The following is a 17,568-nucleotide window of genomic DNA, read 5'->3' as shown; positions in this document are numbered from 1 at the left end:
GGAAAATGATGTCTTTCTTTTTAAATGAAGAAATTAAGGTGTTTTTTTTGGTTGTTGTTCAGTTGTGTCTGATTTTATGTGACCCCATTTGGGATCTTCTTGGCAAAAATACTGGAGTGATTTGCCATTTCCTTCTCTAATTCATTTTACAGATGAGGAAACTGAGGCAAACAGAATTAAGTGATTTGCTCAGGGCTGAGACAACCTGTATCTGAAGCCAGTTTTGAACTCTGGTCTTCCTGACTCCAGGCTGGGCACTCTATCTACTTCACCATCTAGGGGCTCTTAAATTAAGTTATAAACCAGCATAAACATTGATAGATTTCTTCGTGAGACAACTGCAAATTATTTGGGTGTGTATTTTCAGTCCTCAAAATATTAGGTCAATTATCACTAGAAAGTTTCCCAGACTAATCTTCTCATAAGAATTTTAATGGGAGAAAGCCAAGCTGTCTTTTTCTGAATACTCCATAGGTTTTAAATGATCTTAGCCAAGATATTTATATTTTAACATATTTACTTGTGATATGGTTATGACACTTATCTTTAAGAATATTAATAAAAATCAATGTTTTGAAAATTTCTCCTTATTTTATCTTGTTCCATGTCATTCTTACTGGGTAAAAAGAAGGTCAGGATAATGACCTTTAAAAAAACAAAAAACTTCTCTATGCTGTCATCTCTCTTATTGAATTATTCTTTTAAAAACTAAAAATAACAAAATGAGCTAGTATTTGTTTTTATCCTGAAGACAGATAGTACTGAGCAGGTTATGATGGACTGAGTCACTTGCTGAAATTACCGTCAAGGTGAGGCCATTTTCCCTAGTCTAAACTGTTCAGCTGGGTTGTTCAAAGGGTGATGCTAATAAGATCAAGGTTGTGACTTCACAGGCCATTTGTTTTATAGGATAGAGAGTTTTCCACTGAAAGAAAATCCCTTTCCTGGTTACAAATTCTACCTTCAAGGGGGCCTGGGTAGAACCATGTATAACCTAGGGAAAAAATTCCACTTCCCTGATAGACAAACAACTCAAAGTACATGCCTTACTATTTGGTGGGATTCACAGTATACTATCTAGAAACAAAGAATCACAGATTGATAGAATCAGGATTTAAGATATTTAAGGTATCTGAGGAATTATCTAATCTAAGGGTTCTTAACTTTGGGGTCTGGGTCTGTGGGGATAGTTTATGGGATCCATGAACTTGGATGGAAAATATTTTAATAACTGTATTTCAATATAATTATTTTCCTTTGTAATCCTACATATTTTCTTTTATGAATTAAAAAATATTTTTTGGATGGAGAAGGGTTTCATAGGCAGTTTTAAAGACTGCCAAATGGGTCCATGACTTAAAAAAAGGTTAAGAATTCCTGATCTAGTCCAACTGTTTTATTTTATAGATGAGGAAAGAGAGGCTCAGAAATCATGACTTGCTCTAAATCCTTCCCTGTGTTGCTGGCTGTGGCAGTTCTAGAAACTGAATCTCTGTATTTTCATTTTAGCTCAGTCTTTTTTCCTGCCATCTCATCGTGCATCACCTTGGCAAAATCTGATGCAGTCTCAACAAAAGAAAGGCTTGAGTTCATTTTTATAAGCACTGGGAAGAAGGGGGTCTGTTTGATCTGAGATACATATAAGTTTTTTTGTTTGCTTTTTGTCAGTGCTATATATATATGTATGTACATATAGCATATATAATGTGTGTATACACATCCATCTATCAATCAATTGACTGATCAAATTTGGGGTATTTGGGGATGGTTAATTTCTTACAAAACTAAATGCCTACTTCTTTCCTTGAGAGAAAACACTCATTACATGCCTCTCTAGACATGTTGAGAATGAAACATTTTATTATTTTACTTTATGAAGTTTTTTTTTTTAAACAGGAGATTCTTTTGTCCCTTTTCCAATACAAGCATTCATCATTTCTCCACAGGATGCTACTAAGTACTAACTTGTAAATTGCGTATTTAAACAGATAAGCACTTGGCTATTTTAAAATTACTCATACATGCAGTTAATTGATATGCATGCATTTTCTTAAACCTCTGATTACTCAAAAGTGCTATTAATTTATTAAGCTTAAAGATGCATTTTGCCCTTAAGTTTGATATATCAAATGCATATAATTTGCTTTACCAAAAGACTTCTCTATAAAATATCAGAATTAATAATTTCAATTGCCTTCCTTTTAAAAAAAGACCCAAATTTATGGGGAAATACTTCACAAATTGACAAATAATTCGATATATGAAGATAGGACCAATATTTGTTAGGTAGACTTCTAAGTTACTTTTTTTTAATCCACACACACATGTTAGGTAAGAAAATGGATTAAGTAACCTATTCCTTCTTCTATGCCTTCCTCTTAACCCCTCAACTCTAGCCATAGTATGCACCAGTGAGAGCTTTATATAACTGGTTAACCAAGATAGCATTATCTTACCAATATCCTTTTCTTTCTCCCTATAAACATGCCATCTTTTACTTATTATAAGACCTATGACTACATTAACATTCTTCCTCTGAATGAAAAAAATATTAAGTACTTTAAATGTTTCAGCTACCAAGCTCCTTTGTAAAATTGTCATCTTTGCATTATTTGCACTGACTTTAGGTAGGCTCTCCAAGACAGTTCCATGGTAGCAATCTTATTTTAATTTGCTTTTAGATGCTTTCCATTACTCTGCAGGTAATGGAAAACCAGTTAACCTGTTACTTGGAATTTGCCTTCGGGCTATTGGATTCCACTAGTTTGTACCTCCCTAAAACTTGCAATTAGTTGACTGGCGGGAGAAACTATCAAGATTTCCTCATGAATTCAAATTGGACTTGGTAGAGGATTTACTCAGTCTGACTAATGATGGGGTTGGGAGCATTATATCTGCCCAAAGAGATCCATACAAGGTCTCTGCTTGTCTCAAATGTCTAAAGAATTAGAATAGGTAGGTAAATTCTGTATTCTATTTCCCTAGTATTTTTTCTCATAGTCTTGCTTTTACTTTCCTATCTGAACATACTTAGTTCCCATTGAGGTGCTGGTGGGAATGGGAAGACATCCTCTACCATGGCAATCTAGAACCCATCTGGTATGGGGCAAGAGGCTTTGGGAAGCCTTCTCTCCTAACCTTCCTGCCAATTCCTCATTCCTCCTTTCCCCTTATGACTGACTGCCTCCCTCCATCCTTACCCCTCCAAGAAGGAACTCAGAATCTTCCCTCCAGGAAACATTCTGTCCTGTACTCTCAATCTTGCACTAAAACAGATCCAACATCCTGAGGCAATTTCCAAAATTGACCTGTGGTACTTTAAGTCAAGAACGATGTAGCCAGGCCTCCTAGAGCCGATTTGGATAAGAGTAATTCTTCTCTAGATACTGAGATAGGAGAGTGAATAACTGTATATAAAAACACTGCTTTTAATGTCTCACCTGAATTAAATTTATATCAAACATATCACTTCCATTCTTTGGGTGTTTACACAGGTTGGAATTCATGAAAACATCTGCAAAACTGTCCCAAAGATTTATAAATCTTTGACAATGTAACCTTTAATTGTATTCAGTCCTTGCTTGGCCCTCTGTTCTTCTTTCTCTACTCTTTCCCTTAGAGAATTCATCCATATTCATGGTACAAACTATCTCTATGTTGATAACTCCCAAATTTTTATCTTTACTCCCATGTTGTTACTTGAAATCTCCAACTACTTTAAAGATAACATGTCCTAAAACAGAATTAACTAGTGTTTCCTCTTCTAAACTCACAATTTCTATCAAATGGTACCCGCATTCACCCAATTACTCATATTTGAAATGGTAAAGTTATCTTTGACTCATTCCTCTTATATCACTAAATACTGTCCATTTTTCCTCTGAAACATCCCTCACGTTTTTCATTGTCTATTCTCATCACTACCACCCTAGTCCATGCTCTTGCCTCCTTGAGATCAGATTAACAAGGTAGCTTCCCTGACTCATCTCTCATCTCCTCTATTCCATTCTGTATAACACTGACAGAATAAATCATCCTTTAGAATCAGTTTAATCATGTCATTTCATGCTTTGAAACTGTCAATGGCATACTATTTTTTTTTATCACATCAAATCTGAATCAATATAAATCTAAATTTAAGGTTCTTCATAATCTGGCCTTACTTGAAGTAGCTGATGTTATTTCTTATCATTTCAATCTCCTTTCTGATCAAACCTTTTATAAAAGTTCTAATAATCATCACACTAGATTGGTTTGAGAAAAGGTCACTTTTCTCTCTTCCTGCTTTAGGTCATTTTTACAAGCACCAAGAAGCTGGAGAAAGGCCAAAGAGCAAAAAACAAAACAAAACAAAACAAAACAAAACAAAACAAAACCAAAAACAGGGAAGAAATGGGCCTGAATAATCCACCAACTAGATAACTGGCCCTTGAACAACTGAACTGCCTGTATTTTTAGGTTTTTTCTTTTCTCTTTTTAGCTTTGGCTTATCTGGCATATTTTATCTAGAGTTAAAATACACCATTTACTTGCAGTTTGCAGCTTTTTAAAAGGGGGTATAGAATATGACTTAGGGCTATGGAATAAATCAGTGACCATGAAAAATGAGAACTTCTGGTTCAAGTCAATTTCCTGTCAGTTCCTGCCCTCCAACTGCAATCACATGAACCTTTAAGTTAAATGGTAACAGTTTCAAACAAGAACACGTACCTAGATTTAGATATGTTGGCCTCATTTGGAGACAAAGTTTTATTTCTATCAGGGAATTCAGGAAGCGTAAGACGTCTCTTTGAGTCGAAGAACAAAGAGTGAAAGTAGTCCTCTCCATCTCCTAATATAGCAGGCTGAGGTGTTAGAACTGCAAAATGTGGCTTCTGGAGCACAGAGATAGAGGGGCTGCTACCACCTTTTCAAAGGAAGTAGAAACCAAGAGTGCAACAAATAAAAAGAAGATAAAAAAGAAGCAGTGATTTACATCTTTTCCCAATTATAATGCAACATTACATAATTCACATTTCTTATGATCAGTATAAAATTATCTCCTCAACGAGAATTTAAAGCCTTAAACATGAAGCTACGAAATGCCATCTGGTAAGTGAATATTTTTAGTGACATATCAATGTATATCCTGGAAAAATTGGTTCAGATGAATGATGTCACTAGTACAACAATCATTTTGGTGTTACTAGCAAAAACATTATTGATTAGGAGCAGTAAATACATCTGAGTTCTTCTCTTCCAAATTAAAATCTATCAGAATTTCTACAAATATATCCTTGTTTGGTATGGGAAGTAAGGGAGGGCAACTGGTATGCCCCAACTTGCCCTCCCAAACATAAGTCTTAAATAAGTTCTGGTCCCTTTCCTTTCTTAAAGAAGTTTTCCAGAACTTATGGTGCCAAGATGGTGGAGTGAGGCAGGAATTCCCCAGAGCCCTACTGAATTCCCCTCCAAACAACACCTCAGAACCAATTTAGGAGTGAGGAAACAGCTTACTAGCACAATAAGAAAGGTCTGTTTCACTGGGGTTGGAGGGAAGCCCCATAAACAAGCAGGGCACCAGGCCACACTCCAGAGGGGCCCTGGCAGCAAGGCTCTGAGCCCTAGGGCAATCCATCAGTGAGACCACCCCTGTATAAGCCAGCAGCCCTGAGGCAAGTCAGTAGTCCTAGACCAGTAGCACAGCAAGGCCCCCACCCTCAATGTAGAGAACCAGTGAGGATCTGCCCCCAGTGTAGGCCACCAGCAAGGCCCTGCCCACATTGCCGACCAGTAGTGAGGCTCCGCCCCCAGGCCAGCCAACAGCAAGAGATCTTGCCCTGGGGCAGGCCGAGAGTGAGACTTCATCCCTGGGGTAGGCCAGCAGCAAGATTCTGCTCCTATCAGAGAGGTCCCACCTACAAGATCCTGTCAGCTATCAGAGAGGCCCCACCTACACAGCAGGCCAGCAGTGAGATCTCACCTCTGGTACAGGCCAACAGAGAGGCCCTACCCCTAGTACAAGCCAGCAGGGAGGCCTCTTTATTCCAGTGTAAGCCAGAAGCTAGACCCTGAGGCCCAGTGAAAGACAGTGCTAAGGCCTTGAGCCCTGGCAGAAGAAACTTGGGACACTGCAGGAGCAGAGTCCAACTCTCACATAAAAGTACAAAATCAGAAAACAGGCAGAAAAAAGAGCAAAAAACAACAAAAAAGAATTAACTATAAAAAAATACTATGGTAACAGGGAGGATTAAAGGCACAAACTTAGAAGAGGACAACAGTGTCAAAATGGCTACATATGAAGCCTCAAAGAAAAATGTAAATTGGTCTCTGGCCCAAAAAGAACTCCTAGAAGAGCTTAAATAGGATTTTAAAAAGCAAATTAGAGAAGTAGAAGAAAATTTTGAGAAAGAAATGAGAGTAATGTTAGAGAATCATGAAAAAAAAAGTCAACAGCTTGGTAAAAGAAACTCAAAACAATAGAAAAGCATATACAAAAATTCACTGTTTAAAAAATTGAATTAGCCAAATAGAAAAGGAGTTGCAAAAGCTCACCGAAGAAAATAATTTCTTAAAAATTAGAATTAGGCAAATGGAAGCTAGTGACTCCACGAGACATCAGGAAATGATAAAACAAAATCAAAAGAATAAAAAAAATAGGAAATGTGAAATTTCTCATTGGAAAAACAACTGCTCTGGAAAATAGATCCAGGAGAGATAATTTAAGAATTATTGGACTACCTGAAAGCCATTATCAAAAAAGAGTCTGGAACGGGGCAGCTAGGTGGCATAGTGGATAGAGCACCAGCCCTGAAGTCAGGAGGACCTGAGTTCAAATCTGGCCTCAGACCAAACACTTGACACGTACTAGCTGTGTGACCTTGGGCAAGTCACTTAACCCCGATTGCCTTACCAAAAAAAAAAAACAAAACAGTCTGGACATCATATTTCATGAAATTATCAAGGAAAACTGCCCTGATATCCTAGGACCAGATGGCAAAATAAATATTGAAAGAATCCACTGATCATCACCTGAAAGAGATCCCAAAACAAAAACTCCCAGGAATATCATAGCCAAATTTCAGAGCACCCAGGTCAAGGAGAAAATCCTGCAAGCATACAGAAAGAAACAGTTCAAATATCATTGGAGCCACAGTCAGGATTACACAGCAGTTTCTACATTAAAGAACCGGAAGGCTTGGAATATTGGAATATCCTTTGCCTTCTGGCAAAGGAGTTTGGATCACAATCAAGAATCACCTATGTATATGAGTATAATCCTTCAAGGGAAAAAAAATAGAAATTTACAGAATAGAGGACTGTTTTGTTTTTGTTTTTTGTTTTTTTTTGGCAATTGGGGTTAAGTGACTTGCCCAGGGTCACACAGCTAGTAAGTGTCAAGTATTTGGTCTGAGTCCGGATTTGAACTCAGGTCCTCCTGACTCCAGGGTCAGTGCTCTATCCATTGTGCCGCCTAGCTGCCCCAGAATAGAGTACTTTCAAGCATTCCTGATGAAAAGACCAAAACTGAATAGAAAATCTGATCTTCAAATACAAGACTCAAGAGAAACATAAAAAAGATAAAAAAGGAACGAGAAAATAGAAGAGATTTAATAAGGTTAATTCGTTTAATTCCTTCATGGCAAGATGATATTTGTAACTCTTAAGAACTTTATCACTACAAGGACAATTAGAAGGAGGATACATAGAAAGAAGGTGTAGATGTGAGATGATTATGATGGGATATATCCAAAAATACAAAATTAAGGGGTGAGAAAAATGATTGTACTGGGAGAAGAGGGAAAAGGGAATTAGAATGGGGTAAATCATTTCACATAAAAATGGTATGAAAGGGCTATCACAGTAGAGGGCAAGATGGTGGAAGGTGGCAAGCAAAGCTTGAACCTCACTTTCATCAGAATTGTCTGGAATAACATACATACTCAGTCGGATATAGAAATCTATCTTATCCCACAAGCCTATAAAAAGGAACAGGGAAAAGAGTAGGGGGTTCAGGGAACCAAGGGAAAGGAGGGCAGATTGCAGGAGGTGGTAATCAGAAGTAAAAAACAAAACTTGTGGGGAGGGATAGGGTGGAAGGTGAGAGAGAGAGAGAAGGATAAACAAGAGAAAAACTGGTTGGAGGAAAATATGGGAAATACACAGTTAGTTATCATAGCTGTAAATGTGAATGAGATGAACTCACTCATAATAGAAACTGACAGCAGAATGGATTAAAAAATCAGAATCCTACAATATATTGCTTACCAAAAATATATTTGAAGCACAGACACACACAGATAACGAGCTGGTATAGAATCTATTACGCTTCTGCTAAAGTAAAAAAAGCAGAGGTAACAATCATGATCTCAGACAAAGCAAAAGAAAAACAGTTCTAATTAAAAGAGATAAGAAAAGAAACTATATCTTGCTAAAAGGCCCAATAGATAATGAAGTAAAATCAATACTAAACATATATACACCAAATGGTATAGCATCTAAGTTTTTAAAGTAGAAGTTAAATGAGTTACAGAAGGAAATAGACTATAAAAATATACTAGTGGGGGACCTCAACTTTCCCCTCAGAACTAGATAAATCTAACCAAGAATTAAATAAGAAAAAAGTTAAGGAGGTAAATAGAATTTTGGAAAAGTTAGATATGATAGATCTTTGAAGAAAAATGAATGGGAATATAATGGAATATACATTTTTCTCAGCAGGACATGTTACCTACACAAAAACTGACTATGTATTAGGGCATAAAAGCCTCACAACCAAGTGCAAAAAAGCAGAAATATTAAAGGCATCCCTTTTAGATCATAATGCAATAAAATTGTATTCAATAAGGTGCAGTGGAAAGATAAATTAAAAATTAATTGGAAAACTAAATAATCTAATCCTAAAGAATGAGTCGGTCAAAGAACAAATAATAGAAACAATCAATAGTTTCATTACAGAGAATGACAACAATGAGACAACATACCAAAATTTATGAGATGCAGTCAAAGCAGTACTTAGAAGAAAATGTATATTTCTAAATGCTTGCATCAATAAAATAGAGAAAGAACAGATTGATGAATTGGGCATGAAACTAAAAACAAACAAACAAACAAAAAAAGAATAAATTAAAAACCCCAATTAAACAGCAAATTGAAAATACTAAAAATCAAAGGAGAGATTAATAAAATTGAAAGTAAGAAAATCATTGAACTAATAAATAAAACTAGAAGTTGGTTTTATGAAAAGTAGATAAACTGTTGGTTAATTTGATTTAAAAAAGGAAAGAAGAAAACCAAATCACCAGTATCAAAAATGAAAGGGATGAATTCACCATCAATGAAGAGGAAATTAAAACATTAGGACCTATTTTGTCCAATTATATGCCAATAAATCTGACTAAATGAAATAGATGAATCTTTATACAAATGTAAATTGCCCAAATTAACAGAAGAGGAAATAGAATACTTAAATAACCCAATCTTTGAAAAAGAAATTGAACAAGCCATCAATGAACTCCCTAAGAAAAAATCCCCTGGGCCAGATGGATTCTAAGCAAATTCTACCAAACATTTAAAGAACAATGAATCCCAATACTATATAAATTATTTGGAAAAATAGGTGAAGAAGGAGTCCTATCAAGTTCTTTTCATGACACAAATATGGTGCTGATATATAAAGCAGAAACAGTGAAAACAGAAAAAAAAAACTACAGGCCAATCTGCCTAATGAATACTGATGTAAAAATTTTAAATAAAATACTATCAAAGAGATTAGAGCAATATAGCACAAGGATCACACACTATGACCAGGTGGGATTTATACTAGAATTCAGGACTGGTTCAATATCAGGAAAACTATCAACATAATTGACTATATCAACAACAAAACCAACAGAAATCATATGATTATCTCAATAAATGCAGAAAAAGCTTTTGATAAAATACAACACTCATTTCTATTAAAAACACTGGAGAACATAGAAATAAATAGAGCTTATCTTAAAATGATAAGTAATATTTACTGAAAATCACCAACAAGGATTATTTGTAATGGGGATAAGCTAGAAGCCTTCCAAATAAAATCAAAGGTGAAGAAAGGATGCCCAATATCACCACTATTATTCAATACTATACTAGAAATGCTAGCTATAACAATAAGAAAAGAAAAAGAAATTGAAGGAATTAGAATAGGTAATGAGGAAACAAAACTATTACTTTATGCAGATGATATGACAGTATACTTAGAGAATCCTAGAGAATCAACTACTTGAAATGATTAACAACTTTAGCAAAGTTGCAGGATACAAAATAAACTCATATAAATCATCAGCATTTCTATATATTACCCACAAAACCCAGCAGAAAGAGATAGAAAGAGAAATTCCATTTAAAATAACTGTAGACAATATAAAATATTTAGCAGTCTCCCACCAGGTTAAGCCCAGGAACTATATGAACACAATTACAAAACACTTTTCACATAAATAAATTAAGATCTAAACAACTGGAAAAATATTAATTGCTCATAGGTAGGCTGAGCCAATATAATAAAGATGCCATTTCTACCTAAATTAATTTACTTATTCAGTGCCATTTCAATCAAGCTACTAGAAGTTATTTTATAGAGCTAAAAAATTATAACAAAATTCATCTGGAATAAGAAAAGATCAAGAATATGAAGGGAATTAATGAAAAAAAATGTGAATGAAGTTGGTCTAGTCATACCTGATGTTAAACTGTATTATAAAGCAATAATTATCAAAAACAATGTGGTACTAAGTAAGAAAGAGTGGTGGATCAGTGAAATAGATTAGGTACACAATACATTGCAGTAAAGCACCGTAGTAATCTATGTTTGATAAACCCACAGATCCAAGCTTTTGGGACAAAAACTTATCATTTGACAAATACTGCTAGGAAAACTGGAAAACGGTATGGCAAATACTAGGTTTAGACCAACATCTCACACTGCATACCAAGATAAAATCAAAATGAGTCCATGATTTACACATAAAGGGTGATACCATAAGCAAATTAGGAGAGCAAGGAATAGTTTACCTGTCAGATCTATGGATAAGGGAAGAATTTAGGACCAAACAAAATATGGAGAGCGTTAAGAAATATAAAATGGATCATTTTGATTATATAAAGTTTAAAAGGTTTTATTAAGGGGATTTTTTCTGTGAAGTTTGGATTCAGTCAAAGGGCCACATTTGAGGACCTAGAAGGCCACATGTGGCCTCGAGGCCACAGGTTTCCCATATCTGGATTAGAGAAATGCAAATTAAAACAACTCTGAGGTACTACCTCACACCTGTCAAATTGGCTAACGTGACAAAAAAGGAAAAATGATAAATGTTGGAGGGGGTGTGGGAAAACTGGGACACTGTTGGTAGAACTTTGAACTGATCCAATCATTCTGGAAAGGAATTTGGAATTATGCCCAAAGGGCTCTAAACTCTGTGTAGCCTTTGAACCAGCAATACCACTGCTAGGTCTGTATTCCAAAGAGATTTAAAAAAAAGAGAAAGAAAAGAACCTATTTGTACAAAAATATTTATAGTAGGTATTTTTGCTGTGGTTAGGAACTGGACATTGAAGGGATACCCATCAATTGGGGAATGGCTAAACAAGTTGTCTTATATGATTGTGATGGAATTTTACTGTGCTATGAGAAATGACAAGTAGGATGATTATCAGAAAAATCTGGAAAGACTTCTATAAACTGATACAAAATGAAGTGAGCAGAACCAGCACAACACTGTACACAATAATAGCAATATTATATGGTGAAGGATTGTGAATGGCTTAGTCATCCTCAGCAATGCAATGATCCAAGACAATCTCAAAGGACTCATGATGAAAAATGCTATCCCAGAGAAAGAACTGATATTGTCTGAATATAGACTGAAGCATACTGTTTTTCATGTTCTTTCTTTTCTTCATTCTTTTTTTGTTGTTGCTGTTTGAGTCTTCTTGTACAAAATGACTAATATGGAAATGTTTTACATGATTGCACATGTATAACCTATTTCAATATCAAGGAGGAAGGGAGGGATAGAATTTGGAATGCAAAACTTAAAAAAATGCTAAAAATTGTTTTTAATATTTAATTGGGGAGAAAAAAATACAATTAAAAAAAGTTTTCCACAAATGAAATCAGTGCTTTCTTTATTAGACCCTTAAATTGTAACCTTTATAGGAACATCAGCCCTCACATGGGCTGACATTCCTTTAGAATGGTTTAAGTTTAAGGTGGTTCAGTGCAGAATCTGATTCCAATGTCTGCACAATTTTCCTCTTTGGAAACTCCTGGTAGTAGAACACAGTTACCACTGATCTCTGTAGAAAATCTCAATAGGTTTTCTATCAATTGGTATACAAAAATTGGTGCCAAAGAAGTGTAATAGTGGAGTTGTAAGGGAAGAATTTTTCCACTAAAAGCCCTACTCTCATGGTTCACTGTAGTGTGTAGAGATAGCATGGTTCTCAAAGGAGATACCAGTTGAGCACAAGTTCTGACTGATCCTATTGAACTTGAAAGTTTTAGCATATAGCGCTAGTAATGGATGTAGGTTTGTTGTCTGAGTATCAGCTTAGCTAAATTTAGAAAGGCTCCTCTTCAACAATAAGTTAGCTACCAGGTACTGACTTGTTTTAACCAAAGAAACTCATGAAGATAATTTAATAAATGGTACGTGAATGGACTATGGTGGTGAGCTATAAAAATTTGAGAATAATGATTATCTTCTGTCAGGTACAACCTAGACATGGCCATTTCTGGCTGCCATCCTCACAGAGAATTTCTTTGAAATTTATGTTTCATTTTTTTTTTAATATTATGCTTACTTGTGTTGTCAGTTCTGTTAAAATTTGTCGAAGATGATCTAGAAGATTTTGGTACAACTGAAGATGAAGTTAATCCTGTAGTTAGAGAGCTGGACACATACTTTTTGAGAGTTATGCTATGGTTTGATGGCTCCGACGAATAAGGTGAATAAAAGTGGATTAAGGATTGTTGTCGCCAGTCCGCACTGTGTAAATGTTTTTCTTCATTTCTGCATTCAAAAATAGTATAAAATCTTAATTTAGTCATCAAGGTAGGAAATTAATATAAAATAGACTAGGAATATAAGAGACAGGATGTCAGTAATATTTAGCTTTCTTTTAAGCACATATTTCACACTCTATGATATCTTGTATTACTAATCTTGGAAATCTAAATGAAACTCTTTGTTATTGTTTTATTATATACTCTTCTAACTTAATCCTTGTGGTTTAACTAATATTTATATATTAATAAGGATTCCATTGTTTATTTCTACTCTCAGAAATTACTTTTGACTGATATATCCCATATACAAGTAAGTACTTTCAAACAATACCTTTTATGTTTAGGAGTGAGAGAAGGGTGAAGAGATAATAATTTTAATCACAATAAAAATTATCATTTCTACAGTACTTTAAGGTTTGCAGAGCCTTTTACATATGTTATCTCAATTAATACAGATGTAGAATGGAGAAATGCATTTGAAGTCCTATTATTATTTTAGTGAATTTTATAATGAACATAGCTGAAAGAGTATTTGGTTTCTAAAAAGCCTGTACTGACTTTACTAATGGGTGATCATCTATAAAATGAAGGAAGCTGAACTGGACAATTTTCTAAGGTTCTTTCCAGCCTTAAAACCATGTACTCTTTTGAGGATTTCAAAGTACTTTTATCAATGGAAAACATCACATTCACTTACTCAGTATCTCTTGAAAACTCCATTTTTTAAAGACAGTCATGGAGACCCAAAGCCTTTTCCTTAGGCCTTCAGGACAACTGCTCCCCAATAGATTCTCTAAGTATATCCTTATATTGATTTGCATTATTTTATTGAACTTAAGCTTGTAAAAAATTCCAGAGCAAAGGCCTCCATCCCTCCACAGAGACATAACTAGTTTCTTACCTTATTGCCCTCTGCTCAGATGCTCTCCTTAAGCTACAGGCCAAAGGATTTTTACTTCCTTTAATCACGCAATCACCGGAACCCATATGGCACAGTTTTTGCTGTTTTAAGTTAGATGTAACTTCACTAGAAGTCCTATTATCATGGTTAAAATTTATATAGTGTTTTAACCCATGCTCTCACTTTATCCTCACAATAATCCTGTAAGGGAGGTGGCACAGGTGTTTAGTTTCTCCATTTTAAATAAGAGGAAACTGAGGCTTAGAAAGGTTAAATACTTTGTTTATGGTCACAAAGTTGTAAGAGGCGAAATTCAAACCCAGGTCTCTTTTGGGTTCAAGTACAGCACTTTTCTAGTATACCATTCTGCAGGATTCATATCCAACCCAAGATACTCGGTAGCAAGTCACTTATACTCTCTGAGCCTCAGTTTTCTTGTGAGTAAAACAGAGATAATAATAGCAACTGCCTTTCAGGGTTGCTGTGAGGATTCAGTGAGATAACACCTACAAAGACCTTTGAAAAACTTAAAGTACTATGCTAAAGTTATTATTACTATTCTTATTCTAAGAATCCTTATACCATTACCTACTCTATAGGATTGCTGTGATGAACTATGAAAATGCTTTGTAAATGTTAAGCTCATTATCTCTTTCTTTCTCTGTGTGTGTATACACATACATGTATATATATATACAGACGCAAAATATGCGCATGCTTAACATGCACACATAAACATATATATATACACATATGTGTGTCTGTGTATACGTGCCTGTTAAGCATAAAGATCAGAATTGCATCTGTGACTTAATGGAGTATAGAACTGCCAGGTGAAGAAGTTTCCTCTACCAATATAGGTTGGCATATTCTTTGCAACTTATAGTTTTAGAGAATTGCCTGAAGCAATGAGACCTGAAGCAAGTGACTTGCTGGGATGCAGGCAACATGCATTAGAGGCAGAACTTGAACCTAAGTCTGACTAGTTGTAAGACCAGCTCTCTATTCAGCTCTCTATTCTATGCATAGGCCGATTTATGTATGTATGTATATGTATATACACCCACACACATATAATACATACACACATGTGTGTGCGCATGTATGAATGTGTATATATATATGTATATATATAATCAAATGCCTTATCATTTTTACAATTCAATATAACTGTTGGCTTTCAACTGGCTTGCCCTCATCTTCTCTCTCAGATGCCATACCCAGTGAGTACAAAGTCTTAAAGACTCTGGGTCTGTGCATCACTCACACTAGGTCCATAGCATACTTACCTTGAATTGTTGAGTTGGATTCTCAAACTTCTTTTAAACCCCCAAACTAAAAAACACTCAACTCTCACTCTAACATTTAATACCTTGACAGTCTAGGAAGCCAAATCTGTAAGCAAGGCTTTAACTTTCAAAAGAACATGATGGCAAAAATTTCTGAAAATTAATGAGGGCGGGAGGCAGAGTGTGAGACTATTTTAGTTACAATCAAATGGAATGACACAGAATAATGTAAAGACATTTTTTAAACACAGAGAAAGCAGGAAATAGGTTTTCCTTCTTCCAAACTCCTCATTTTCATTTCAGGTTTCATTTCAGGCAACTGGTCATGTCTTTTTCACAGGCTTCATTTTATAAGGCTCATCTTTTTTTCTTTCTCCCTCAGTAAAACAAAACTTTTCAAAGGAAAATGAATTATTACAAAGCAGAAACTTCTTCTAGAAGTCTCCATGAATGCTGTGGTCAGGGAAAGCTGGCACAAGGCTTCTGAGCTTTCTTACCCCTTAAATAGTTTAAGACGTTTCTAATGGACACAATAGTATTTAAGGGGCTTAACTGCTTCAGCAATGGACTTGTACAATACAGTCCATTGTTCAAACCTTATACTGATCTCAGCACTGAACTTCTAGAACAGAGATGAAAATATTCCTAATGTTTCAAAAACATTTTCCTTTACAGTGTAGAAATTTATCTCCTATTGTTAGTTTTGACTTTGTCAAAGTATTTACTTAAATACTAAGGCAGAGAAATTTTTTAAAGAATTACTAACCCAGCATTTCAATGTTGTTATAATTGGGGAAGTATTGAATCAGTAATATCAATAGTTGCTGCCTTTTAGGTGACCTCAGAGGTCTTTAAATATCAGAAGATGGAATTGAATTAAACATTAATTAGAAGACATCCAGGTCTGAAAATAATACTAGCTCATCTATGTTTATAGATTTAGCAACTGAGTATATATATATGGGAAGCTACATTTTTGTTGTAGAAACTTGTTGAAATCAATGTCAATGTTTAAGACTCCAGGGTAATTGTTATGTTATTAGTAATGGTAATGCTGGCTTAGTACTTACCTTTCACAGACTTGTATTTTTGGTAATTTATATTTGATAAACTTAGAGAACTCTTTAAAAGGCAAAATAAGTCCTCAGAAGGTCCCTGGAAATTTCTGGACTGACTCTGGATTTGGATAAGCGGTTGCAAAGAGATATATAAATTCCCTTCATTGTCAAGTTGCATTTGCTGATTCTATGAAGGCATTTATTTATTTATTTATCCACTCATTCAACAACTGAGTGTAGAGTCTAGTATGACCCTTGTATAACTGATGAGATGTTCTCACTTCTGTTTAAACCAAGAACTCAACCTTTATAAAAGTGTTTGTTTTGGTTGGGAATAGAGTTTGAAGCTCTGTTCTTGTTCTAATCTGTGTGTTCCAAACTAACACAGCCATGGAACACTTTTGGCCTTTCAATGTAATGATGGAATCCATAAATGTTAATCCAGGATACCCTAAAAGAATAAAGGGAGATTGGAAAAATTTAGGAGTATTAAGCCAGTTCTTAGAATATGAAGTTTTTATACCTGAATCATTTTGCATTTATTATCATAGAGGAGAAGATATCACCAGCATTGAAACTGTCTCAAGTATATCATATTCACATTGCAGGGAATACTAGGGTTGTACAAAATACAATTTGCTATTTTAGAGAATTTGTGAGTTCAAGTATATTTCAAATTGATTTACTTGGTTCTTAAAAACACATATATAGTTCAGTTCAAGTGCTTGGTCCTAACTTCTCAAAACTTAGTCACTATTTCTAATGTGACTTTTCTAGTTGTGAAGTCCTTACCCATTCTCTTCCTTTGGCTGGCCTTGAAGATCGTAGACTTTACTTTGTAAGCATACTTCACTTTGTAGAACTGTAAGATTTTCCTGAGGTGTCTTCTCCTCTTTCATCTTGACTAGAGCATCTCATGTGTCCTAACAAATCAAATCATTATGTCAGGCAATGAATCCAGTTGTAGTTCAGGTTTTTAAAGTGGCCTAAGTTAAATCAATTGAACCAATTAACTGAAAGTAAACCACAGGCACCTGTCAGGTTTAACGTCAGGATTAATGATTAATGAGAAACGTCAGAAATGTCTGATGCCAGAACCAAGATTTTATGTGAATATCTATGTGTTCCTTATACTATACAGTGAATGAATTTTGTAAATAACTAAGCTCTATGGACATTGTACTCTTTGTACCTCATTTTCTCTATCTGTATATAATGCTTACCCATCCCTACCTAATAAAAATACTGTGAGGATAAAATTCAAATCTTAAATATGAAAGCCCTTCG

General features: G+C 35.0%; 1 protein-coding gene across 1 annotated transcript in view; it reads right to left on the bottom strand.

Annotated features, from left to right (window-relative positions):
- The window catches only part of LMNTD1 (lamin tail domain containing 1), a 58,089-nt gene extending 40,893 nt beyond the window's left edge, over window positions 1-17,196 (bottom strand). Inside the window, exons 1-3 of the mRNA XM_027838578.1 lie at window positions 17,074-17,196; window positions 12,829-13,037; window positions 4,711-4,906 (exon numbers count right to left, since the gene is read on the bottom strand). Coding sequence (XP_027694379.1) covers window positions 4,711-4,906; window positions 12,829-13,037; window positions 17,074-17,180 — 512 coding nt within the window. The 5' untranslated portion in view covers window positions 17,181-17,196. The remainder of the gene's footprint in view (window positions 1-4,710; window positions 4,907-12,828; window positions 13,038-17,073) is intronic.
- Window positions 17,197-17,568: the final 372 nt, after the last annotated feature.

This window comes from Vombatus ursinus, unplaced genomic scaffold, assembly GCF_900497805.2.
Source record: "Vombatus ursinus unplaced genomic scaffold, bare-nosed wombat genome assembly UNPS02014830.1, whole genome shotgun sequence".
In the NCBI taxonomy this organism is placed as follows: domain Eukaryota; kingdom Metazoa; phylum Chordata; class Mammalia; order Diprotodontia; family Vombatidae; genus Vombatus; species Vombatus ursinus.
The sequence above is the reverse complement of the archived record's forward strand: the minus strand, read 5'-3'. Positions and strand labels throughout refer to the sequence as shown.